Source organism: Phoxinus phoxinus, assembly GCF_949152265.1.
Source record: "Phoxinus phoxinus genome assembly, chromosome: 16".
Classification (NCBI taxonomy): Eukaryota; Metazoa; Chordata; class Actinopteri; order Cypriniformes; family Leuciscidae; genus Phoxinus; species Phoxinus phoxinus.
The window spans coordinates 14,082,582-14,108,584 of record NC_136891.1 but is presented as its reverse complement, the minus strand read 5'-3'; the positions used below and the strand labels follow the sequence as shown (position 1 = coordinate 14,108,584).

Below are 26,003 nucleotides of genomic sequence, written 5' to 3'. Positions count from 1 at the left end.
TATCCATCTGTTCAGCACTCATCCGAAAGTACTTAAGGTGCCGGTCACTGTAAAGTCGAAGTTCTGAGACAAGATGGTAATAAGCACCAAACTGTCTCCTGCACTGGTTGACTGAGTGAACCCAAATGTGTCTCTTTCTTCTCCTTCTTAGCAACAGATATAGCTCGATAGCTTTTCTTCTGTCAACAACTCGAACTACGTAAAACAAAGAATCACATTGATTAAAATTAATTTTCATACTGTTTCAATGTCTGTAACAATGTCAAAGTTGACAAACACCTGTAATTTATGTCAAGGGTTTTAAATCCTTACCTTGTTCACATTTCTTCTGAAGCCTGTTGAGGTAGAGGCTTCAGTTTCTGGGACAGGTTCTGAAAAATTCTACAATAAAAGAGATGTGTTAGGGCCAGTCCCTGTTTTATGCCACACAAAATATATATTTTGCACACACATTCATACATATACATAATTTTACATGAATATAGAACGTATTTGTTTAGCGTACACATTAACGTAATCAGCAATCTTTCTCCAACAGTCTTCTCTTGCTTTGGCAGCAGAGGCCGTATTGTTTCGAGCGTGTAATACATATTTAAATTCATCGTAATTCTGAATGATTATCTCTTGCTCCTCCGCGGAAAAAATACATCGCTCTCGCTCTATCTCGCTGCGATTGGTTGTGGTGCCAACGTCACTTTGGTATGTGCACGCGCTCGTGGATTAATCATAATTTAAGATCAAAGCCTGAGTTGACAGAGAAAGTTGATAAACTGCGTCATGGTAGGCCTACCAATAAAGCCTGATTGCATCGGTTTGGTTTGGCCGAGTTTGTTCAGCTACCTTCATGGTACAGGCCCCTGAAGCTTCCTACACCAAACTACATTTTACCACATCAATCCGAGCGCGATGATGAAACACTAGAAGAACTAGTTATTAAACCAGAACCTCCATCGCAAGGACGACTCGAGCAGGACGTTTCAGTGATTCACTACTCAGTTTGAGGTAACGTTATGAGATGTTGCAATTCCTCGTCAGCATTAACAAGTGCATGTCCATCAACCGATTATTTTACTTACTAATTTATTTACAGAGTATGTTTCTAATATATTGCGGTGAACACGTGGAAACTATCAATAACAGTGCATGTATTTTAATGTATACATTAGCCGAGCTCTAGCTTGAATGACTGATGTAACAAACATTGGTAAAACAAATTTCATTGGTAAAGATTCATTATAACCACAGATTCTTCACATGCTCGTCCTTGGCCAGTAAAAAAAAAAAAAGAAAAGAAAGTATTTACCGTCACATTGTAGAGCAGCGTCTCCTCGACATGCATGTCCAGTATCCACAGGAAACAGTTGCTGGTTTATGTTTCCCTGGTGCCCAATTTGATAATTTGTCGTCTTGACGTCACGCCGAAAAAGCGAATGACTCGTTTGAAAAACAATTAATTTCATTGACTCAGAGTCTACTCTTACTTTTGAAAGACAATAACTTTATATACGTTTTAAAAGATTTAAAACCGATTTAAAACTTTGCAGGATGTTTTCATTCACTTAGAGCTATGTTACACACTACATGGTCATTTTCAAAAATCCATAGGTGCATCACGCGCTGTGCGTAGGGCACCAAGAGCTGAGGGTGGGGGGCACCAAAAAATAGCCTAATGAAAAATCAATAATTATAATGCCGATATTATTTCAGTATAGAAATACAGACATCCCAAGTCTCCCGGAAGTTCCGGGAGTCTCCCGCATATTGATAGCGGCTGATGCCCGCGCGAATAGTTAAAATCTCCGGAATCTAGAGCGAGCGCGCCCGCGAGACAGAGACTGCTGCAAACCGCGTAGCGCGTGCACGGCAGAGAGGGAGAGAGAGCAAGAGACCGCGCGCATGTAATATCAAGGCGAAGTTTCTCGGGGTAGGGGGCATCATAAAGGAATCATGCTTAGGGCACCAAAATGGCTAGCAGCGGCACTGCCTTTAACTGTTCCGATGGTCCGGTGTCGTGCCAATGTACTTACCCCTGAAAGAAAGTGTATCCCCGGTCGCGGGAGCGCGCACGCATTCAGCAGTGAAGGTGGGCCGTTTGTTTGACCAAGGTAAATTAAACTATAACACGTAAATTATTTAAGTTATCGTTTTACTATTGTTGTTTTTTCAATGAGGTTTAGCAAAGACAGCTATCACGTGGCACATCTATCAAAATAATTGCTTTTATTCTATAGGCTAACGATCGGACTAAATTTGCAATGAATTGACAATGTCTGTGAATACACAAAGCGAGTGTAGCTAACGTTACAGATGATGGCCTATCATCAAGTGTTTTATTTTGTGAATAATTCACATAATGTCTAATAACAGCAGTGAATATGGACAAGTTTATTGTTTCCTGACAAAAGTTATAGTGGGATACAGATTTTTTCAGACCGTATTTTCGACCTGACAAAATATGTATCCCCCCCCCCCCCCCCCCCCCCCAAAAAAAAATCTCCAGATGATGGCCTATCCTCAAGTGTTTAATTTTGTGAATAATTCATATAATGTCTAATAACAGCAGTGAATATGGACAAGTTTATTGTTTCCTGACAAAAGTTATAGTGGGATACAGATTTTTTCAGACCGTATTTTCAACCTGACAAAATATGTATCCCCCTCAAAAAAATCTACAGATGATGGCCTATCATCAAGTGTTTTATTTTGTGAATAATTCATATAATGTCTAATAACAGCAGTGAATATGGACAAGTTTATTGTTTCCTGACAAAAGTTATAGTGGGATACAGATTTTTTCAGACCGTATTTTCGACCTGACAAAATATGTATCCCCCCCAAAAAAATCTACAGATGATGGCCTATCATCAAGTGTTTTATTTTGTGAATAATTCATATAATGTCTAATAACAGCAGTGAATATGGACACGTTTATTGTTTCCTGACAAAAGTTATAGTGGGATACAGATTTTTTCAGACTGTTTTTAAACATGTTATAAAAAGTATCTCCTCTCCATAATGCACAGATGATGGCCTATCAACGTCTCGACTTCCTGTGGCGCCTGAAGAAAGCAAGGAAAGTACCCCCCCACCCCACCACACCACATAGAGAGTGTTTCATTCAGCTGCATCACTTTCTGGCGTGGGAATTGTCGGGCCTCCGACCACAGCGGATAGTGAAGACAGCTAGTAAGATCATAGGAACTGCACTCCCACCAATTTATGACATTTACAATGCTCAGTGTATTTGGAGGACCATCCGCATCATGAAGGACTCCACACACCCACTTCACCCTTCTACCCAGAGCATCCGCGCTGCCACCACCAGACTACGAAACAGTTTCAGTTTTTCCTCACCACTCTAAACACCAAAGCTCCTGCAAAATGAACATCAAACACTTCCACACACCAGAACACTTAACACCTTTTGCATCTAGGAATGCTTAAAGCTTAGGCCCTAACTTGAAGTGAGTCTCCAGTACACTTTCAGTTTTAATATATAATAGGATACAGTAGATCCTGTATCCACTTTCTTCATCGCTTGAATGTACAAAATATACAGTAAGACAATAACTTTGGAAACTGTTTTTGACATGCTGTTTACATATAAAGTATTAGTTTATTAATCAATCAAAAGAAAGTTAGGGCCAATCCCAATTCTACCCCTTACCCCTTCACTTTCCCCTTCCCCTCTGTTTTGCGCGTGCACGTGGAGGGGTAGGGCTGTCTCGATTCTCTTTTGGTTGGAGGGGGAGGGCTAGGGGGAAGGGCCAGATAGCCCTTCAAACAAAGATTTTTCGGGACCACACTTCAAACGAAGGGGTATGAGAAGTGTCACTGCATACACCGGCTACAGACGCAAAATGGCTGCCCAAGCAAAAAATTAGACCATAAATGTAAGAATTGTTGGCTTTAATAAGTATTTTAACGACAAATAATGATTTGCTTTGTTACATTCAATCTTGTGTTCATATTTACGGTCAGTTCCTTCAAAGAAACGTTTGTAAAAAAAATCTCCTCTCCCCCGAACAAAGCACACAAGCTATTGGTGCGTTCAAGTCATCTCGTAAAGATCGTATTTATGAGTTGAACGCACATGAACGCCACACAATGTCGTATTTCACACAGTTTCACACAGTTAATAAATAAATAGGACAAACATAGGTCTGTACCTCCAACGTGTTAATACAACACCACAGAAAACAAGTCCTGTGTACAAGTCCTGTGCATCTTGGAAGTTTGTGATAAACATCGGCGCATCTCCTGTGATGTAGGCGACGACGTATAATGACGTGTAACGGTGTAGTAGTGGTGTCCCATTTCCTAGGGGAATATTTTCATCCCTACGCCTTCCCACTCTGTTTCAAGGGTCAAGGGGAAGGCGAAGGGTTAGGGGTAGACGAAGGGGAAAGGGGTAGAATTGGGATTGGGTTAAGGCAATTGTGCAATTATTTTATTAATCAATATATTGTAAGCCATTTTTCAAGCAAAATAAAGAATTTTATTTAAGATAAGAAGACACAAACCTGGAAGGTGTAATGTAATACTAGGTGTATTGTACTGGTCCTCCAGAACAATAATGTACAGAAAACTAAGGAGTACAAGCAGTACACAGGAAGGCCTCCTCTGTTGGTGGGCCTTGAACGTACATATGGTGGAACTACCGTAAACAAATGTCACACTGAATCTGGAAAACAAATTATTTGGATTTCTGGGTAAGAGGCTGCAAATTTTCATTCTTGACTTCTTGTTGTGGCAAAAACAATATTTTACAAATCACAGCATTCCCAGGCAAAAGAGACGTCAAGATCCAAATTGTATTTAAAAGAAAAAGATATATTTATTCTTGCAAGAATAGTTCCCATTCTAGCCACACAGGCCAGCTGCGGGCTGGGGTGAAACCCCAGCCTTCACAGGTAAGGTATAACTTCCAAGGCACGGAAACAAACGGGAGGGTAACACGGAAACACGTAACATGAATAACGAACCAGCACAGGGCAGCAAACACAGGAAGACTAAATAGGGAGGCAAACGAGGAGGGTAACGAGCAGGACAGGTGGGACAACTAAACCAATAATCAGATAACAAGGGGGAGGGACCAGACAATGACAAGAGCACATGGCCCCAAAATAACAAAACACCCATGTGCATCACAAGACAGGACAGACATGTGACATTACCCCCTCCCTACGGAGCGGCTACCAGACGCTCCATAAGACCAGGGCGGGACGGGAGGGACAGACCAGGGCGGGACGGGAGGGACAGACAGACCAGGGCGGGACGGGAGGGACAGACAGACCAGGGCGGGACGGGAGGGACAGACAGACCAGGGCGGGACGGGAGGGACAGACCAGGGCGGGACGGGAGGGACAGACCAGGGCGGGACGGTAGGGACAGACCAGGGCGGGACGGGAGGGACAGACCAGGGCGGGACGGGAGGGACAGGCGAAGCGGACAGTTCATCAGGCGGCCAGGGCGAAGCGGACAGTTCATCAGGCGGCCAGGGCGGTGAAGACCCCTCGGGCGGCCAGGGCGGTGAAGACCCCTCGGGCGGCCAGGGCGGTGAAGACCCCTCGGGCGGCCAGGGCGGTGAAGACCCCTCGGGCGGCCAGGGCGGAGACGACAGTCCATCTGGCGGCCAGGGCGGAGACGACAGTCCATCTGGCGGCCAGGGCGGAGACGACAGTCCATCTGGCGGCCAGGGCGGAGACGACAGTCCATCTGGCGGCCAGGGCGGAGACGACAGTCCATCTGGCGGCCAGGGCGGAGACGACCCCTCGGGCGGCCAGGGCGGAGACGACCCCTCGGGCGGCCAGGGCGGAGACGACCCCTCGGGCGGCCAGGGCGGAGACGGCCCCTCGGGCGGCCAGGGCGGAGACGACCCCTCGGGCGGCCAGGGCGGAGACGACCCCACCGGCTCAGGAACTGGAACAGACACCACCGGCTCAGGAACTGGAACAGACACCACCGGCTCAGGAACAACAACAGCAACCGGCTCAGGAACAGCAAAAGACACCGGCTCAGGAACAGCAACAGACACCGGCTCAGGAACAGCAACAGACCCCGGCTCCACCGGCTCAGGAACCAGGGCGAGCAGCTCGGGCGGGGCCGGCAGGGCGAGCAGCTCGGGCGGGGCCGGCAGGGCGAGCAGCTCGGGCGGGGCCGGCAGGGCGAGCAGCTCGGGCGGGGCTGGCAGGGCGAGCAGCTCGGGCGGGGCCGGCAGGGCGAGCAGCTCGGGCGACGCGGCAGGGATGGCAGTTACCTCCGGGCTGGTCTCTGGGTTAGAAACCACCAGACGACCCGATGAAGAGGCTCTTCTCCTTCTCCTCCTCCGTCTCCGGACCACCGAAATCGAAACCACCAGACCCGACTCAGGAACAGCAGACACGGGCTCCGACTCAGGAACAGCAGACACGGGCTCCGACTCAGGAACAGCAGACACGGGCTCCGACTCAGGAACAGCAGACACGGGCTCCGACTCAGGAACAGCAGACACGGGCTCCGACTCAGGAACAGCAGACACGGGCTCCGACTCAGGAACAGCAGACACGGGCTCCGACTCAGGAACAGCAGACACGGGCTCCGACTCAGGAACAGCAGACACGGGCTCCGACTCAGGAACAGCAGACACGGGCTCCGACTCAGGAACAGCAGACACGGGCTCCGACTCAGGAACAGCAGACACTGGCATGTCTAGGATCCGAGCCAGACGCTCCAAATAGTCCATCATTGCCTGGGCGGCCCCACAAATGGTCATCTCTAAATCTGTCTCACACTGGGCAGACGGGACGTGAACGGTCTCTGGCTGGGCAGGCGGAACGCGAACTGTCTCTGACTGGGCAGACGGGATGCACACGGTCTCTGACTGGGCAGACGGGACGCACACGATCTCTGACTGGGCAGACGGAACACGAACGGTCTCTGACTGGGCAGACGGCACGTGCACGGTCTCTGACTGGGCAGACGGGATACGAACGGTCTCTGACTGGGCAGACGGAACGTGCACGGTCTCTGACTGGGCAGACGGGACACGAACGGTCTCTGCTGGGCAGACGGGACGCGAGTGGTCTCTGACTGGTCAGACGGGACGCGCACGCTCTCTGACTGGGCAGACGGAACGTGCACGGTCTCTGATTGGGCAGACGGGACACGAACGGTCTCTGACTGGGCAGACGGAACGTGCACGGTCTCTGACTGGGCAGACGGGACACGAACGGTCTCTGCTGGGCAGACGGGACGCGAGTGGTCTCTGACTGGTCAGACGGGACGCGCACGCTCTCTGACTGGGCAGACGGAACGTGCCCGGTCTCTGACTGGGCAGACGGGACACGAACGGTCTCTGACTGGGCAGACGGAACGTGCACGGTCTCTGACTGGGCCGACGGGACGCGAGTGGTCTCTGACTGGTCAGACGGGACGCGCACAGTCTCTGACTGGGCAGACGGGACGCGAGTGGTCTCTGACTGGGCAGACGGGACGTGCACGGTCTCTGACTGGGCAGACGGGACGCGAGTGGTCTCTGACTGGTCAGACGGGACGTGCACGGTCTCTGACTGGGCCGGCGCAGATCTCCTCCGTCCTCCCCGACGGACGCCTGAAGACTCGAGGCTGGCCGAAACCACCGATGACGTCCCAACGCTGGACGGATCCAGTGACGAGGAATTACTCTCCAAATTCCTTTGGGCACACATAGATAAATATCTGAATAGGGTCAGTCAGGTCATCTTCGAAACAAAACAAAAAATGCAGAGCATGCATCTATAATTCTTCATTTTTCACACTAATACTTTTTAGGTAAGTATGGAATAATTCTGATAGCTGCATAAGATGTTTTACAGCAATTATAAGGACAATTATTTGGATTGCCAAAACATCCCCTAAATTACTTTACCAGTCTCTAGGAAAAGAGTGACAGCGATTTGCAGCCTGTGTTTTATGATAGCCTCTTTCGTAGCAGGAAAATCTACAGTATCGTTTTTCAAAACTTCTTCTGAAAACTGAAAAAGACATTTTATGATTACATTAAAAAAATCATGTTACAGAGACATAAATCTGCTGTCAGTGAATAACTTCATAATTTAAGGGTAATAGTCTTAACTGAACAATTCATATTAGGTTGAGCACTATCCGCTGTGATCGGAGGCCCGACAATTCCCACGCCAGAAAGTGATGCAGCTGAATGAAACACTCTCTATGTGGTGTGGTGGGGTGGGGGGGTACTTTCCTTGCTTTCTTCAGGCGCCACAGGAAGTCGAGACGTTGATAGGCCATCATCTGTGCATTATGGAGAGGAGATACTTTTTATAACATGTTTAAAAACAGTCTGAAAAAATCTGTATCCCACTATAACTTTTGTCAGGAAACAATAAACGTGTCCATATTCACTGCTGTTATTAGACAGTATGTGAATTATTCACAAAATAAAACACTTGATGATAGGCCATCATCTGTAGATTTTTTTGGGGGGGATACATATTTTGTCAGGTCGAAAATACGGTCTGAAAAAATCTGTATCCCACTATAACTTTTGTCAGGAAACAATAAACTTGTCCATATTCACTGCTGTTATTAATCATGATGTGAATTATTCACAAAATTAAACACTTGAGGATAGGCCATCATCTGTAGATTTTTTTGGGGGGGATACATATTTTGTCAGGTCGAAAATACGGTCTGAAAAAATCTGTATCCCACTATAACTTTTGTCAGGAAACAATAAACGTGTCCATATTCACTGCTGTTATTAATCATGATGTGAATTATTCACAAAATTAAACACTTGATGATAGGCCATCATCTGTAGATTTTTTTTGGGGGGATACATATTTTGTCAGGTCGAAAATACGGTCTGAAAAAATCTGTATCCCACTATAACTTTTGTCAGGAAACAATAAACTTGTCCATATTCACTGCTGTTATTAGACATTATATGAATTATTCACAAAATTAAACACTTGATGATAGGCCATCATCTGTAGATTTTTTTTGGGGGGGATACATATTTTGTCAGGTCGAAAATACGGTCTGAAAAAATCTGTATCCCACTATAACTTTTGTCAGGAAACAATAAACTTGTCCATATTCACTGCTGTTATTAGACATTATATGAATTATTCACAAAATTAAACACTTGATGATAGGCCATCATCTGTAGATTTTTTTGGGGGGGATACATATTTTGTCAGGTCGAAAATACGGTCTGAAAAAATCTGTATCCCACTATAACTTTTGTCAGGAAACAATAAACTTGTCCATATTCACTGCTGTTATTAGACATTATATGAATTATTCACAAAATTAAACACTTGATGATAGGCCATCATCTGTAGATTTTTTTTGGGGGGGATACATATTTTGTCAGGTCGAAAATACGGTCTGAAAAAATCTGTATCCCACTATAACTTTTGTCAGGAAACAATAAACTTGTCCATATTCACTGCTGTTATTAGACATTATGTGAATTATTCACAAAATAAAACACTTGATGATAGGCCATCATCTGTAACGTTAGCTACACTCGCTTTGTGTATTCACAGACATTGTCAATTCATTGCAAATTTAGTCCGATCGTTAGCCTATAGAATAAAAGCAATTATTTTGATAGATGTGCCACGTGATAGCTGTCTTTGCTAAACCTCATTGAAAAAACAACAATAGTAAAACGATAACTTAAATAATTTACGTGTTATAGTTTAATTTACCTTGGTCAAACAAACGGCCCACCTTCACTGCTGAATGCGTGCGCGCTCCCGCGACCGGGGAGGGGATACACTTTCTTTCAGGGGTAAGTACATTGGCACGACACCGGCAACCCCTCAGTAAGTTTTTGGGATGCATGTTCTCAGTTTGTTTGGGAAAGTGTTACGGGGGTATTCTTTTTCCGCAAGTTGTGTTTTATTTTATACCATTGATTTGTTTAAAAAGGCGACACAGGCTTGTACATTGTTTATTTTCAACTTTTGTATGAATCCAAGTTTACCTTCAAAGGTCAGCGGCATCACTTTTACCAGCTGGAACGTGCGTGATCAAGCGAGCTAAAGTATTTTCACATTTTAAATCTCTGCCGTGTCCGCTGATGTGATATAGCTAGGCTACTTACACAGGAGACCCATATTAGGCCCACGAGAGAGGAGATACTTAAATGCAGCTGGGTTGGTCATATTTCAGTCCACGTTAGCAAGGCTAGAGGAGTTGCAATTTTAATCCGTTTCCACTTTGAGTGATCCGAACGGCCGATATATTGGTAACTGGTTACATTTCATTTCATGTTACACTTCTTAATGTATACATGGACCTAACTTTGATGACCTTAGGCCTACTTTCTTTACTAAAATATTTAATTTATTGTCTGATATTACTGATTCACATGTTATTGTAGGTGGTGATTTAACTGTGTGCTTGATAATGTTTTGGACAGGTCAGTCCAAATAAGCCAGTTAGCCTACCTTCTGCCTCCATATTTTTAAATAGCCTTATGTCCTCTATGAATCTGGTTGATATATGAAGACTGATACACAAAGGCACAAGTCTTTACCTAGAATAGATTATTTTTTACTTGACTCTAAACTTATATCAAACGTGATCTCAGACTATCTCAACATCTTAATTTCTGATCCTTCTTCGACTTCAGTGGTTCTTGATCTTGGCCATAAGACTAAACCACATTGTTGGCGTTTTCATCATTCTCTCCTTTCTGATGTATCATTTTGTCAATTTATATCTGAAAAAATCTCAGATTTTCTAGATATTAGTTATAATTCTGAAGTCACGGACTCCACTTTATGGGAATCTTTTAAGGCTGTGATTAGGGGTCATATTATCTCTTTTTAGTCTTTGGCCAGACGACCCAAACGTAGACGCCTTGCAGAAATAGAAGAGGAATTATCTCAAATGGAACCCTCCTATAGAATGTCCTCTAGCCCCCCTACCTTACAGAATATTCTTAAATTAACGTATGAATACAATACTATTTTATCAGGAAAGGTATGGGATCAATTGTTAAGGATAAAACAAAAATATTTTGAGTTAGGGGATAAGCCCCAATAATTGCTGGTGTGACAACTGAGGGGTTTACAAGCAAATAAAGCCATACACAAAATGAAATCAAAAGCAGGCGACATGCTTGTGAATTCTAAAGGTATAAATGATCGCTTTAGAGCAGTGTTTCCCAATCTTCTCCTGAAGGACCCCCAACACTGCACGTTTTCTTTGTCTCCCTAATCAAACACTCCTGATTCAACTCATCAGCTCATTATCACATGAGTGTTGGGGGTCCTTCAGGAGCAGGTTTGGGAAACACTGATTTAGAGAATATTCTGAACAATTATATACATCAAGAGCAAGAGGGGACATTTCTAATTAGCTAGGACATTTGAATCTTCCTAAATTGAGTGATGCTGCCTGTGAGGCTTTAAACCAGGGGTCACCAAACTCGGTCCTGGAGGGTTGCTGTCCTGCAAAGTTTAGCTCCAACCCCAATTAAACACACCTGAACCAGCTAATCAAGGTCTCACTAGGCATACTAGAAACTTTCAGGCAAGTGTGTTGGACCTGTTGGAGCTAAACTCTGCAGGACAGCGGCCCTCCAGGACTGAGTTTGGTGACCCCTGCTTTAAACTCTGAAATTACAATTCCAGAGATTGTTGATTATATTTTTCTAATGGCAAGGTGGCAGTGCCGGACGGTTTCGTCATTGAATTATATAAAAAATATTCTGGAAACCTGGCTCCCCTTTTACTGAGGATGTTCACTCATTCTCTTGAAACTCAAACTTCCCTGACATTATACAATGCTAATATCGCACTAATATAAAATATAAAAGAGGGTAGGTATGAGACTGAGCCTTCATCTTATCGGCCTATTGCATTACTTAACTCTGACATTACATTTTTTACAAAATTATTAGCTAATAGGTTAAATAAATACATTTCATCCATTATACATATGGATCAAACTGGTTTTGTTCCTAATAGATTTTTTTTTTTTTTTTTATGTTAGAAGGTTAATAAACATAATGTACCATAAATATAAAAAAGGCTCTAAAGTGGCTGCTCTGTGCTGAGACGGAGAAAAGGCTTTTGATCACGTGGAATGGCCTTATATGGTGAGAGTTATGGAAGAATGTGGGTTTGGTAGTTGTTGGATTACAACATTATATGCTCACCTAACCTCTTCCGTACTCACAAATCAAGAAAAGTCAAAGTCCTTTTTATTACATCGAGGGACGACACGTCAAGGATGTCCCCTCAGCCCTTTGCTTTTTGCAATTGTGATCGAACCTCTTACGATCAGTATTAGAAACCATCCATCTATTGAGCCTGTAAGACTGGGAAATCATCACATCTCCTTATATGCAGATAATGTTGTTCTCTTTCTGTCAAATCCTGAGCGGTCAGTCCCTTTACTGTTAGATCTTATATAATATTTTGGTACAGTCTCTGGAATTGATATTAATTGGCAGAAGAGTGAATTTGTGTCTTTTAAGTGCTGATCTTGATACTGAATTCCTACACAATCTCCCTTTCAGAATTACAAACAGACTTAAGTATCTTGGAGTTGTTTTGCCTAAAAACCCTAAATACATTTTTAAGTTGAATTTTCTTCAGAAATGGATTTAAAGATAGACATTGGCAAATGGAGAACTCTTGTTTATGGTAAGTGATTATAAAACAGAAATTTTTACTTTCAAGAAAGCGTTTGCAATGGGTTTGTAAAAGTTTGTTTAATGTATGTTTGGCTGAGTTTCTGTTGCATTTCCACTGGTCTGACCAGCAGGGATCACCAGTGTGTTGCGTTTTGAACGCTTCGAAACAGTGAATCATTTTGCAAAGCAAACAAAGCTTGAACCGATTACTTTGCAAAATGATTCACTGTTGAAGTGTTCGAATGCCACACGCTGGTGACCCCTGCTGGTCAGAACAGTGGAAATGCAACAAAACTAAGGCCAAACATGCCTAAAACAACCTTTTATAAACCATTTGCCAAAACTTTCTTGAAAGTACTTTTTAAGAAACTAACCTTATTTTTCTGGGTCACTTTATCAGCAGCTTCCACGGTAAAGCCTGAGCTTATGCAAGATGTTTGGTCATCATAAAGAAAAAGCCTCCCCGTCGGGGAATCGAACCCCGGTCTTCCGCGTGACAGGCGGAGATACTGTCCACTATACTAACGAGGACTGGCTGGTATACCGGCTGGTACAGCTTTGTCTCTGAGCTCTATGGCACTGTTTTGTATGCTCAACCGTTGAGAAGTCACTTAATACCGGATATGCCTTTCATTTTGGCCAAGGGGGGCAGGAAGAGGAGCTCACCCTGTCCTATGGAGGAATCCACCCACAATCCAAGGAGATGAAGGGTTTGTTTATTTAGCTTCCAGGAAGTTCATACAAATCTTGAGTTACCTTTCGAGAGCGGTAACTTCAACATTGCGTCAGCTATGACGCTGCAGGAACTCCTCCCTTCTTCACTTTTGTTGAAATCTTATAGGCTTATGCCAGCTTGGAACAGCTGGCCAATTGTTGTGAAGTACAGGCTCGCAGGCAGTATAAAATTTATTAAAGCCATGCGACAATTGCGTCAGAATCTCTTTCTTCACGCTGTCATCGTTGAAGTTGCACCTAATGGTGCGTTCACACCGGACGCGAATAGCGCGTCAGGCGCGAGTGAATTTTTGTGCATTCACGTGTTTGACGCGAATTCGCGTCTGCCACCCGAGTTGAAAAATCTGAACTTCTGCGTCAATTCGCACCGCGTGAACCAATCGGAGCCTGCTTGCTGCTGTCACGTGGTGAAGTGACGTGATAAACGGGGGCAGGCTCGCTTTTCAGATTATAATGCCATTTTAAATGTTTGGCCTTTATAACTTATTATATGTTTGGCCTCAATTAATTATTTTGTAATGACTAAATGCCCGTGTGAAAGAAGGAATGACATTGTTCAGATGCTAACTATGAATGTGACACTGAACACTTGCAGTCATAGGCTACATTTCTGAATGAGATGAAGAAAAACTCACATAATTAAATCATGCCCACGGCCTGGCCCACGCCGAGGTGGCCTTCTTAGACTCCCGAGCATGCACTGTGCCAACCTGCCGGTGTGCACTTGAGAACCAGGAGGGTTATTCGCAGCAAGCCGCAAAACATCCTCTGCTTTTTAACAAACGCATGTAGTTCTGCTGTGAGCAGAGCGTCCAAAATACCAGAAACTCACAAATGTTCCCCTCCACGGAAATCTTTAGTAAAAGGTGAAAGATGCGTGGATGAAGAGAAACGTCTCCGGTTACTATCATGACCTCTGCTTCCTGAGAGGCAGGAACGAGACATTGCAACAGCTGTGACGCTGCGGGAACTCCTCCCTTCTCCACTTTTGTTGAAATCGTATAGGCTAACGTCAGCTTGGAACAGCTGGCCAATTGTCACGAAGTATGCAAATACTGACAGGCACACGGGCAGTATAAAATGCATGGGCGCGACAATTGCGTCAGAATCACAACTATACAATTGCATAGCTAATCGAACAACAAATACCTCCGCTAACGCAATCTATCATTCCCCCTCTCAGGGAACCGAGGTTACGATAGTAACCAGAGACGTTCCCTTTCGAGAGCGGTAACTTCAACATTGCGTCAGCCATGGCGCTGTGGGAACTGTATTAAATCCCGCCGGGAGAGTAGTGAAGATAAGCCCAGAGAAAACGGGGCCAAGCTACACCACCCACGGAAGAGAAAGACAGTCAGCCAATAGCCGCACCTCTAGGAGTGTTCGCATCTGATAGGTGAAGATAGACCAATTAAACATTAGCTCTGACCCATCAAACTTTGCATATTCAACACAATGAAAGCGATTTTGCTGATTAAACATTCCAAGAACATAAAAATGTGCAGTTTCCTGAATGTTAATAGAATGTTATGTTTTTCCATCGGGAGGACACTATAGGCGCGGACTGCGACTCTGTGCTGCTCTGGGGCAGGGCGAGTGACACAGTGTTGAGTGTATGAGGAGGAAAAGGCTCTTTGTAAGAAGGGATATGTGCTCTTATTGTGGAACTCACACAAACAGACACAGCATTCACACAAACATTGCAAATGTTGCCAGCATTAACAGAGGGGACATGATGCAGAACACTACGCTTGGGGGCAGGGCCTCCAGCAAACTCTCTCCTCCTTTTGGATGGTCCGTTAGGATGAAGGCTTGGCAGCCGAGGACGGCAGGCTGTAGCGGCTTGGGTTTCTCCTCAGTCCGTGATGCTTCCTTCCCGGTCCCGCCCTCTGCTTATGGCAAACATCCAGCTCGGGGTGGGGAGCAGCAGCGGACGCGGCAGGCTGCTCAGCTGATCTTGAGGCGGGGTGAGGTGCCGACGAAGAGCGAGACCTCGACGAGGGCTGGAATGAGCAACGGGGCATTACGTGACTCATAGCCTTCGTGCGCTTCTGCGCCTCAGAGAAACGTTCAGTAACTGACTCCACGGCGTCACCAAAGAGGCCGGAGGGAGTGATTGGAGCATTTAGGAGCGTCTCGCGGTCCGCATCCTTCAGGTCAGCTAGGGTTAACTACAGGTACCTGTTAAGGACGACCATGAAGCACATGAAGCGGCCAATGGCCTGGGCAGAGTGCTTTGTAACCATGAGCGCGAAGTCCGTTGCCGTGCGCAGGTCTTTCATGAAATGCAGAGTGGATGCTGCTTCACCTGCTGAACCATAGGCTGTGTCAGCCAGATGAGCCATGAGAAAAGTGAGATTTTTTATTTAAATTGGACGGAACTTAAACAAAATTTTGGTTTGAAAAATCAGGACAAAGCCATTAAAATAAAAGTGTTAAAAAAAGTGTTAATAATTAATGCATAGATCACATATGTAGCGGTAACTTTGCCTGCCCAAGACGTTTTTTAAATTCAGTAAAGAAAATTGTTTTCTAATCAAGAGAAATTGAAACGCGAAATAGTATGTAAAAAAATAGAGAAAGTAGGATTAGCAGTGTCTGATATTGAAGCTAATTTGGATGCCATGATCCTTCTTCCTATATTAAAAGCTTGTCTAAATGATGAAGAAACAAATCTCATTAGTTTCTTTGCTAAGTTTTGGGTAGGCCAAGAAATAAGAAGAATATGAAATAAGAGAACGCCACAAAATACACCACATGCAGAAATTAGACCAGCTATGTATGATAGAATACTGTGTTTATTAAAGAAAGCGTCTTTGTTCAATATTCCAATCAGAAATTTGAATAGACTACTAATAGAAGAAAAGTTATCCCCTTTTTTACTTAAATGACCCCTGTCTGTAAGCTTATTGAATCAGAATGTATTAAAGTTTGGAGGAATGCTAATGATGACTTTTTACTCAATTGTCATAAAGATATGGCTTGGCAAGTTGTACAAAAATTGTTTACCCACTCAGGTTTTTCTGAAGAAAAGAAATTGTACCCACACAACACCACTGGTCTCCTCGACTGGGGGGCATGCGCACGTCCCCCGTCCATGTGGCAGAAGATGGCCTGGGTGGCTGCGTGCACGCGCGCCAATTGGGGTGCTGACCACGACTTCACCACGTGCTTGTGGACATCGTGGAAGAACGGAATCCTCCTTCTCGAAGCAGCCAGGTGGCCCGACTGGAGATACCAGGAATCCAACTTACTCTTGGTAGGCTCGTCCGGAGCATTCCACGTCGAGTCCAGTGCGTTTACGAAAAGGACCGGTGGAATGTGGCGACGGCAGAGGGCCTCGACCCCGGAATAGTATAAGCAAAAACCATCCTGATTCTCAAGAGCGCACCGGCAGGTCAGCGCAGTGCATGCATGTGGAGTCTAAGAAGGCCGCCTCGGCGTGGGCCAGGCCCAGGCAGGCGGCGCAGTACTCATAGGTGTCGGGAGGGTCGATGGGGCCTGTACAAATCCTGCAAAGGGTAGCCATTGGATGCGAGGAAGAAAAGGTAACTAGTCCTCAGGTGCAACTTCAATGATGACAGCGTGAAGAAAGAGATTCTGACGCAATTGTCGCGCCCATGCATTTTATACTGCCCGCGAGCCTGTCAGTATTTGCATACTTCGCAACAATTGGCCAGCTGTTCCAAGCTGGTGTAAGCTTATAAGATTTCAACAAAAGTGGAGAAGGGAGGAGTTCCTGCAACGTCATAGCTGACGCAATGTTGAAGTTACCGCTCTCGAAAGGGAACTCAAGATTTGAACTTCCTGGAAGCTAAATAAACAAACCCTTCATCTCCTTGGATTGTGGGTGGATTCCTCCATAGGACAGGATGAGCTCCTCTTCCTGCCCCCCTTGGCCAAAATAAAAGGCTTAAATAATAACTCCCATAATGGAAAGCATAGCCAGTATTAAGTGACTCCTCAATAGGTTGGCCATGCAGTGGCATAGAAGAATCAGCCAGTCCTCGTTAGTATAGTGGACAGTATCTCCGCCTGTCACGCGGAAGACCGGGGTTCGATTCCCCGACGGGGAGGCTTTTTCTTTTTGATGGCCAAACACCTTGCATAAGCTCAGGCTTTACCGTGGAAGCTGCTGATAAAGCGACCCAGAATAATAAGGTTGGTTTCTTGAAAAGTACTTTCAAGAAAGTGTTTGCAATTGGTTTGAAAAGGTTGTTTTAGGCATGTTTGGCCTTAGTCTTTGTTGCATTTTCACTGTTCTGACCAGCAGGGGTCACCAGTGTGTGGCGTTTCGAACGCTTCAACAGTGAATCATTTTGTGAATCAATCGGTTCAAAGCTTTGAAAAGCTTTGTTTGCTTTGAAAAATGATTCACTGTTTCGAAGCGTTTTAAACGAGACATGCTGGTGACCTCTGCTGGTCAGAACAGGGGAAATGCAACAGAAACTCGGCCAAACATACCTAAAACAACCTTTTACAAACCCATTGCAAACGCTTTCTTGAAAGTAAAAACTTTTAAATGCTTTTAACAAATCATCTAATACCATTAAATATGAAGTGTCTGTATAAAATTTGTTGTAGCCTATTATTAAATCGTTGGGTTTGTTCAATGGAGAACTTGATAGGTCAGGTCAATAAGCGATCATTAACTAAAACTCTTTCTTTTTATTATACAATAAAATCTTGCTTTGTTCATGTTAGATCACAGTGCATTAACTAACAAATAACAACATTTGATTTTAATAATGTTAGCAAATGTTAAAGGATAATTCCGGTATTTAACACCTTGAGTCTATATTGTAGTTTGTTTTGGATGAACAAGAGTGGTGGACAACATTTTTTTGACAATGGTTCCTCTCTCGAGTTTTTGACTATAAAAGAATTGGCCATGGACCCATTTAACATTGGAGTCAATGTGCATGTCCGAAAATGTCATTAAAACAACCTTTAACATTATTTTTCAAAACTGTGCAACTCACCGAGTGATTAGTGATGTTAGTTGATGTTCCAGAAACAAAAAGTGTTGTGAAATACAGTTTCTGTCGTGTTTTATTCGTCATTTTGTAAAATCCCATTGTTGAAAAAATAGTTCCACTATAGCAAAATAAACGGATTGGAATCATATATTGCGACGATATATTGTTTATAATCATCAACGAACACCACTAACCACTCGATGAGTTTAACAGATTTGTAAACGAACATCATTGGCTGTTTTAATGACATTTTCGGACATGCACATTGACTCCAATGTTAAATGGGTCCATGGCCAATTCTATTATAGTCAAAAACTCGAGAGAGGAACCATTGTCAAAAAAAATTTGTCCACCACTCTTGTTCATCCAAAACAAACTACAATATAGACTCAAGGTCTTAAATACCGGAATTATCCTTTAACTAAGATTAATAAATGCTGTAGAAGCATTGTTTATTCTTAGTTCATATTAACTAATGTAGCTAACTAATGTTAATGAATGAAAGTCTTTCCCATAAACTAATGGTCTTTATAGCTTACCTTTTTGTACTAAACTTAATAACAGATACAAATTTTATATTTGTTTGAAAGCTGTAGAAAAAATTGGTAGCCTATTTGTTGGAAAGTTTTCATGTAGGCTGTGCGAAATTTAACTTAAAGGTTGATATACAAATACTTAAATACACCTAATTTTTAATACTGTTATCATACTTTAAATAAACGATGATATTATTATTTTTTTTTAATCTGGAAGGGTTTTGTCAACTATAAATAGACACATCTTTCCACAGCCTTCACCCAGAAACACTGAAGAAGAGATAGTGCTATTCGTATCACATAGAAAGGAACTAATTCTTTCAGTCTTTTAAGACTTCATAGTTTTAAGACTTTACTTTAAGACTTCACAGTCTTCGTAGCTGTGTAAATCGTTTTTTTTTTAATAATAAATGAGCCGATCCTGACCTCCCTGGTGGCTGGGGCCCTTCTGTTACGGTCCCTCTTACCTGACCCATGAGCCATAAACCATTTGCTATTGCCACACAGTCACACCTGACACCCCAGTGCTCCCACTACAATCCTCCCTCCTTTAACTATGAAAATGTAATTCCTGATATCGGAAATAGACATTGTTACTAGAAAAGTATTCTTAATATCAATAATTCACATTTTAAATAGTACAAATTTAATTATTGATATCAAAAATGCATCATGTGAATGAATAAAAGCTAAAATGGCTCGCCATAGCATGTCACTAAAATCAATACTCGATCGTTATTATTTACTGAGGGATGTGGATATTGACCAGTATATCCAGCCAATCAACATTTTAATGTCAATCTATTGCTTTCCATCTTGCTTTATTGCATTAGTTGTAACTAAACTGACTTCGAGACTAGATACTCATTGTCTTGTTTTAAAAGTATGTGCCTTCACACCCATATTCCCCACAGATGTTTAGCTTGAACGTGATTCTTGATCGCTTGAGTAATTTGCGGGGGCCTACGCAACTTGTCTAGATCGGCTCTGCAGGAGGAGTCTGGGTAATCTAGATCAGTGCCACTGTGGTCAAGGATTCTTCTAGATCAGAGGTCACCAAACCAAGCTAAACTCTGCAGGACAGCGGCCCTCCAGGACCGAGTTTGGTGACCCCTGTTCTAGATTGATGTATCCTTTTACAGTCAACAACCAATTATAGTTTTTGCTGTTAGGAATGCCCTGCTATGATCATTGCATTTAGTAGTTACACTTAGCCTATTTAATAGCAAAAATTTAAATAAAAGTTATAACATAGTATTCCTCCTCTTTTTATGGATCTTAGTAAAACACAAATAAAACGTTTTCTAAACACACACAAACAGTGGGGTCGGTGTTATCACTTAATAAATCTAATCAAATCTTTCCAACAATGTCCTTAGATGAGCGAACTGCTCCTGCCGCCTGTATCAAAGAGGTGACGTTATATCTGCGACTCTTCTCAGTGCGCATGTGCGGTGTCTGTCCGGCGCATGTCGATGATATTGAAACGACATGGCGGTGTTATTGGAAACAACGTTGGGAGATATCGTGATTGATTTATACACAGAAGAGAGACCGAAAGGTAATAATAACACTAATAACTGGCGAAGACTGTAAACGTATTTTCACTGCAATATTGTACTAAATGCTAGTTCTTTTAATACAATCAACAAAACGTCGTGATAAATCTAAGAAATCTCTGTAACGTTTAGAACTTTTTATTGATAACGTTAAACATAATTTCGTAATAATTTGCTTGTTTAACCAGAATTCTCAATAGAAGAGCACTAAACCAACTAACGTTACATGATATGTAATTATGTACTGAATGATAACCAGAATTGTGCTTATTTTTTTCAGCCTCGCTGAACTTTCTGAAACTGTGTAAAATCAAATATTACAACTATTGTCTGATTCACAATGTTCAGGTAATATATGTCTTACATTCTGTGTGCATTGAAGAGTGCATTTTGTGTGCGTTATAGCCTATTGTTCTATTATAGCCTATGGTTCAAAATGGTTATCCTTAATGCCCATTTATATTTTTGTTTTATTTCCTTTGAAACCATAACGTTATAAGAAATGGAGATTGGTTGACTGGAGATTTACATTGTTACACAGTTGCGGGTACAAACAGTTACATTGTTTTCATAGAATCACATTTATCTCATAAATTCAAGGCAAAATGTGATTACTGTAGGAAATGTAAATGAATATTTCTACTGTAGTTATCACTGCAAATTTTAGGTGGAGTTTGACTGTTGGCAGTAAATGTTGTTGCATGTGTTCTTGACCCGCTCCAGAGAGATTTCATCGTTCAGACGGGAGACCCCACCGGCACGGGCCGAGGAGGAGAGTCTGTGTTCTGGTAAGAATCAGGTTCATGTCATTGTGTTTTTGTGCTGACCGAATACACGTGTGGTGGTGTGTGCACTGTGTGATGGTGATGTCTGTGTGTTTACAGTAAACTGTATGGCGACCAGGCACGCTTTTTTGAATCCGAGAAGGTGCCCAGGATCAAGCACAGAAAGAAAGGGACGGTGTCTATGGTGAACAATGGCACCGACCAGCATGGCTCTCAGGTTAATTGTGCACATATATCTAATACACTATTGGATGTACTATCCACTATGTGGATGTCATTGTCAGTGTTTGAGTGTGTGACTTTTTCTTTTGGCTCCCAGTTCCTGATCACCTCAAGTGAGAATCTGGATTATTTGGATGGTGTTCACACTGTGTTTGGAGAGGTCACAGAGGGCATGGACGTGCTCTCTAAAATCAACGAGACCTTTGTTGACAATGACTTCATCCCCTTTCAGGACATCAGGTAGTACAAAGTGTTTTTAGAGAGAGAGAAAGACCACATTTTTTATAAAAAAAACATTTATTATGAAAGATAACAAATATTTTTGTAAGTGTATGATAACCGGTATGCAGAATCATCAATATTTAATAATTGACCCGAGTACAGCATACAGCAGCTGATGAGAACAAGTAATGTTTTTCCCCATATAAAGTCAGTTGGAGAAAGTCAGTGCGCCCTCATAATGCGATTATAATGGGATTTTGGCAATATTGCAATTAAACGTTACCTCACGTAAACACAACAATACTTGTGTCCATACACAATGGACTAGAGTCCAGAGACTGTGTGAAGAAAGCAATGCAGCGTAGGCAAACCCAGTTACAGCGGCATTGCGATGTTCATCACAGCGACGAATAACCTTCCAATACGTCATATATGTTTTGCATTTGATGAAAGTGGATTAAAACGAGGACCAGTAACACACCTACTGTATGTGAGTTCACCATTTGTAGAATGGCGGTAAAAATAACCACACTTTTTAGCGAATAATCAGAATATAATGCAAATTACATGTAAACGTGAGTGAAGAGTTTTGCACGTGTCACGTAAACATCTTACTGCGATTCAGTTCTTACTCTGATTATTGGAAACAATCGCATTATTGGTGTACATTAGGGATGTCAACGATTAATTGACGATCGATTATTTGTAGTTATACTACAGGGCCGTTGAATGCTTGAATCTGATTGGTTGACGAACGTTCTGAGGTGTGCAATTATTTTCAGGGAACCGCATGGCTAAAGTAGTTCCAGGCAGGTCTTGACCTCATTACAGTTCCATATCACTTCGCGTAGTCAACTGTAATAGCGGAAAATATGATACAATTCATAACAAGAGACACTGCAGCCACATGCGCTTGATCTGCAATTTTCAATGTCTAACTTCACAATCAATGGAAACATGCAGTTTAATTTTAATAAATAAAGTAGGCTATACAGTCCTATACATAATCAATAAAAAAATAAACTGAATATTTAAATAAATTGATAGTCCTGTTGCACGGGTTTTCGTAATTATTGAAGATAATATAACAAATAAATAAAATTGATAGGCCTATAGCCTACTTGTTAAAAGGGCTTTGTTTCATTTATTAGTCTAGTCTACTGTCACTAATAGAAATAAAGAATGAACGAATTAATTAAAACAAATTTTTTTTAATAAATAAATAATAATATTGACGCACATGCTTCTCTCTAAGGCCGGTTATGAATGCAATTTAATACTTATGACTGATCATGCACGCGTTTTCAGCGCGTTCAGTCTGTGTTCACAGCGGTGTTTAAAATCTGCTGCATTCACAGTCAGAGAATGTTTCTAGTCGTCAAGTGTGTCCAGCATTACTCTGCTATCAGCGGCTCAAACCTCCGTTACTAACTCTAAAATGACGTTTTGGAATTAGCAACGGAGCATGGGTTTAGATGCGCAAGGAATTAGTCCTACATACAAGAGCGTTTTAATGACAAAAACTTTACAAACGTCTTGAAATACATCATCTGAACAATATTTCGAGGTGTGGTAACTGTAGTATAAGCGGAATAATTGACTCCAGGCCGTTGAATTATTATAAAAATAATGCACACCCGAGGTGTAACGGCCACTCCGCTTCGCGTCGTGACCGCATTACCACCTCGGGTGTGCATTATTTTTATAATAATTCAACGACCTGTCGTCAATTATTCCTTACATAATACATTTAATCGATACAACTTCTCGATCATTGATTGAGCAGGTTCATGCGCGTGTGTGCTGCTCAACCGCGAAACAAAGCGAGCGCGTTTTGTTTGGGACCATTTTACACCTTCATTATGACTAAGTTTGCGTGTTCATTCGCAGCCTTTTGTTTTGTGCAGATGTAAGTTGTAATTAGGGCCCAAGCCCTGAAAGGGCGCAGAGCCCTATTGTTCTTCTAAGGATTTTTTGTTATTCTTCTTCTTTATAATAATTTTTTTTCAAGGTTTTTGCCACTTTTGGGGGCCTTAACGTGCTCAAAAACTCTTGAAACTTTGCACACGGGTCAGAACCCGCGGCCATTAGAGCCGGACTGAAGCTGGTACCCGGGCGTGGCAGGGGGGCTCGACAGCGCCCCCTGGAACGGGGTCCGAAAACTTGGTCCATAAATCAATCACGCTTGCATGAAATATGAAACTCGGTACACTTATAGATCTCATCGGTTCATATATCCTTCATGCTCTGACTTTTTACCCCAGCCCAACAGGAAGTCGGCTATTTGGGGTAGTTAGAAAAACGCATTCAATGGAATTTAAAATACTCCTCCTAGACGATTCAACCAATCGCCACGAAACTCGGTGTCCATGAAGTCAAGACATTGAGGATGAAAAATTGCCAGGGGATTTTTGATATCTCGAACGGTTTGGCCGTGGCGAGGAAACGAATTTATGGCGAATATTGGAAACAGGAAGTGTGTTATAACATCCTCATACATTAATTGATCTTGATGAAACTTCAGCAGTGTGTTCGCTGTAAGAGGCCGATCACATGGATGTGACTATTGTGAGTCAAAGTTATAGCGCCACCAACTGGCAGCAGGAAGTGTGTCACTTTCAAAATGCTTTGAATTCACCCTCTTATTTTTACCCGATTTGCTTCAAACTTCATCTGTATAATGTAAACACATGACAGATGTGGACCTGTGAAAGGATTATTGATATCTTTAATACTGTCGCCATGGCAACACTCTAAACTTTTATATTCTTTTTGGATGCATTTGAGGCTCTTAACATGCTTCAAATTGCATGAAACTCAACTCGACAGCGCCCCCTGGAATGGGATTCGAACACTTGTCCGTATATCAAAAACGCTTGCATGTAATAATATGAAACTCGGTACACATTTAGATCTCATCGGGCCGAACAACTTTCGTGCTCTAAGTTTTACGCCAGCCCAACAGGAAGTCACCCCATGTGGGGCTGGGTGTCTGTTACAGTGACAAGATTTGAACCTTTTCATTGCTGCGTGCAAATTTCTGCCTGCATTAAAAGATAAAGAAATCTCTTGGCTTGTCTTTTACACACACACACACACCAGGGTACCCGCGGGGTCTTAAAAGCATTGAAAAAGTCTTAAATTTGATAATCTCAAATTAAGGCCTTAAAAGCCTTGAATTTGGTATACAAAGTCTTGGATTTCGTTACAAAGGTTTTAGATTTTTTTGCTTTTCCTAGGATTAAGTTCATACCGTAACAAAATTAACTGTAACTAATGTAGGCTAATTAAAAATGCATGCAGCGTTGAGTGAACCTCGCGCTCCACGAAATAGCAGATAGCGCGAAAGCGTGCGACCCCGTTACTATGGTTACTAGGCTAGTGAGGTACAGAACGAGATAGTAGCCCAGCCCCAGCCTAGTTTGTCGTCTGAAATGGGAAAGTGTCGGTTTAATCCGCTGTGGCCACAAATGCCAGAATTCAATAATTTAAACCCCAAATCAGAGCTTTTCTGTTAAAAGAACATGTTTTCTACGCGGTCGTTTCAATAGTATCTGGCAACCATGCGTGCGCGCTCTCTACCCTGCTAAAGAAGCGCGGATGATCTGAAAACACAGACAAGCTGGAGTTCAGCGATCTTTATTTGAGATTTCTACTTAAATTAAAGTGTCATTCAGTCGGTCTGTGTTCTGTCACGAGCCGCTTGCGCTGTTTGTGCGACTAAATCTGCGATCAAAATGCCGGCTGATATCCAGCAGTGTTTTAATGTTGATCATATTATACGAGCAATAATGCAATGTTTCCCGAATATCCACACGATTTCAAATGTGAGATTGATTTTATACAACAGTTAAAAAACAACAAAAGGGTAACATTAAGTGATGTACTGCATAAAACAGTATAGTCAGGCTTATTGCTCTATTTTGCAACAAAATCTGTGGCTTTGAACGAATCGTGAGATTCAATGAATCAATGACTCAATGAAACGAGACTCGATGACTCACTCATAAAGACAGTGAGTTACCGCCACCTACTGGCTATTTTAATATAATATTTTTATTCATATTAAACGTCTTTTAACATTGCATATTTATTGAACATTGTTTTATTTAAAGTATTATTCATTTTTAAAAGGTATTATAAAGGTTAAAAATTAAATGGAACATTTTATTAAAGGGGGCGAATATTGTCCCTTAATGGAAAAGGTGTGACTGCAGTCTAAGTGGAAGAGAGGGGGTACCAGGGGGTACGGCACTCTAAAAAATTGGTGAACCACGGAACTTATGAAAAGGGATGTAGAATTGCACAAGTCGCTACTGCTAAAG

The 26,003-nt window shown here is 42.6% G+C and overlaps 1 protein-coding gene across 7 annotated transcripts in view; it reads left to right on the top strand.

The window, feature by feature from the left end:
* The first annotated feature begins 1,817 nt into the window (after positions 1–1,817).
* ppil4 (peptidylprolyl isomerase (cyclophilin)-like 4) overlaps positions 1,818–26,003 on the top strand; it is a 41,151-nt gene continuing 16,965 nt past the window's right edge. For 2 of the 7 annotated variants that reach the window (XM_079584134.1, XM_079584131.1), the window contains exons 1-6: positions 9,609–9,781; positions 20,270–20,451; positions 20,730–20,797; positions 21,173–21,237; positions 21,334–21,451; positions 21,554–21,696. In XM_079584134.1, coding sequence (XP_079440260.1) covers positions 20,382–20,451; positions 20,730–20,797; positions 21,173–21,237; positions 21,334–21,451; positions 21,554–21,696 — 464 coding nt within the window. In that variant the 5' untranslated portion in view covers positions 9,609–9,781; positions 20,270–20,381. Of the gene's footprint in view, positions 1,925–9,608; positions 9,816–10,162; positions 10,241–20,269; positions 20,452–20,729; positions 20,798–21,172; positions 21,238–21,333; positions 21,452–21,553; positions 21,697–26,003 lie in introns of those variants that run through there. The other 5 variants (XM_079584136.1, XM_079584132.1, XM_079584137.1 and 2 more) reach the window with 5 other exon arrangements.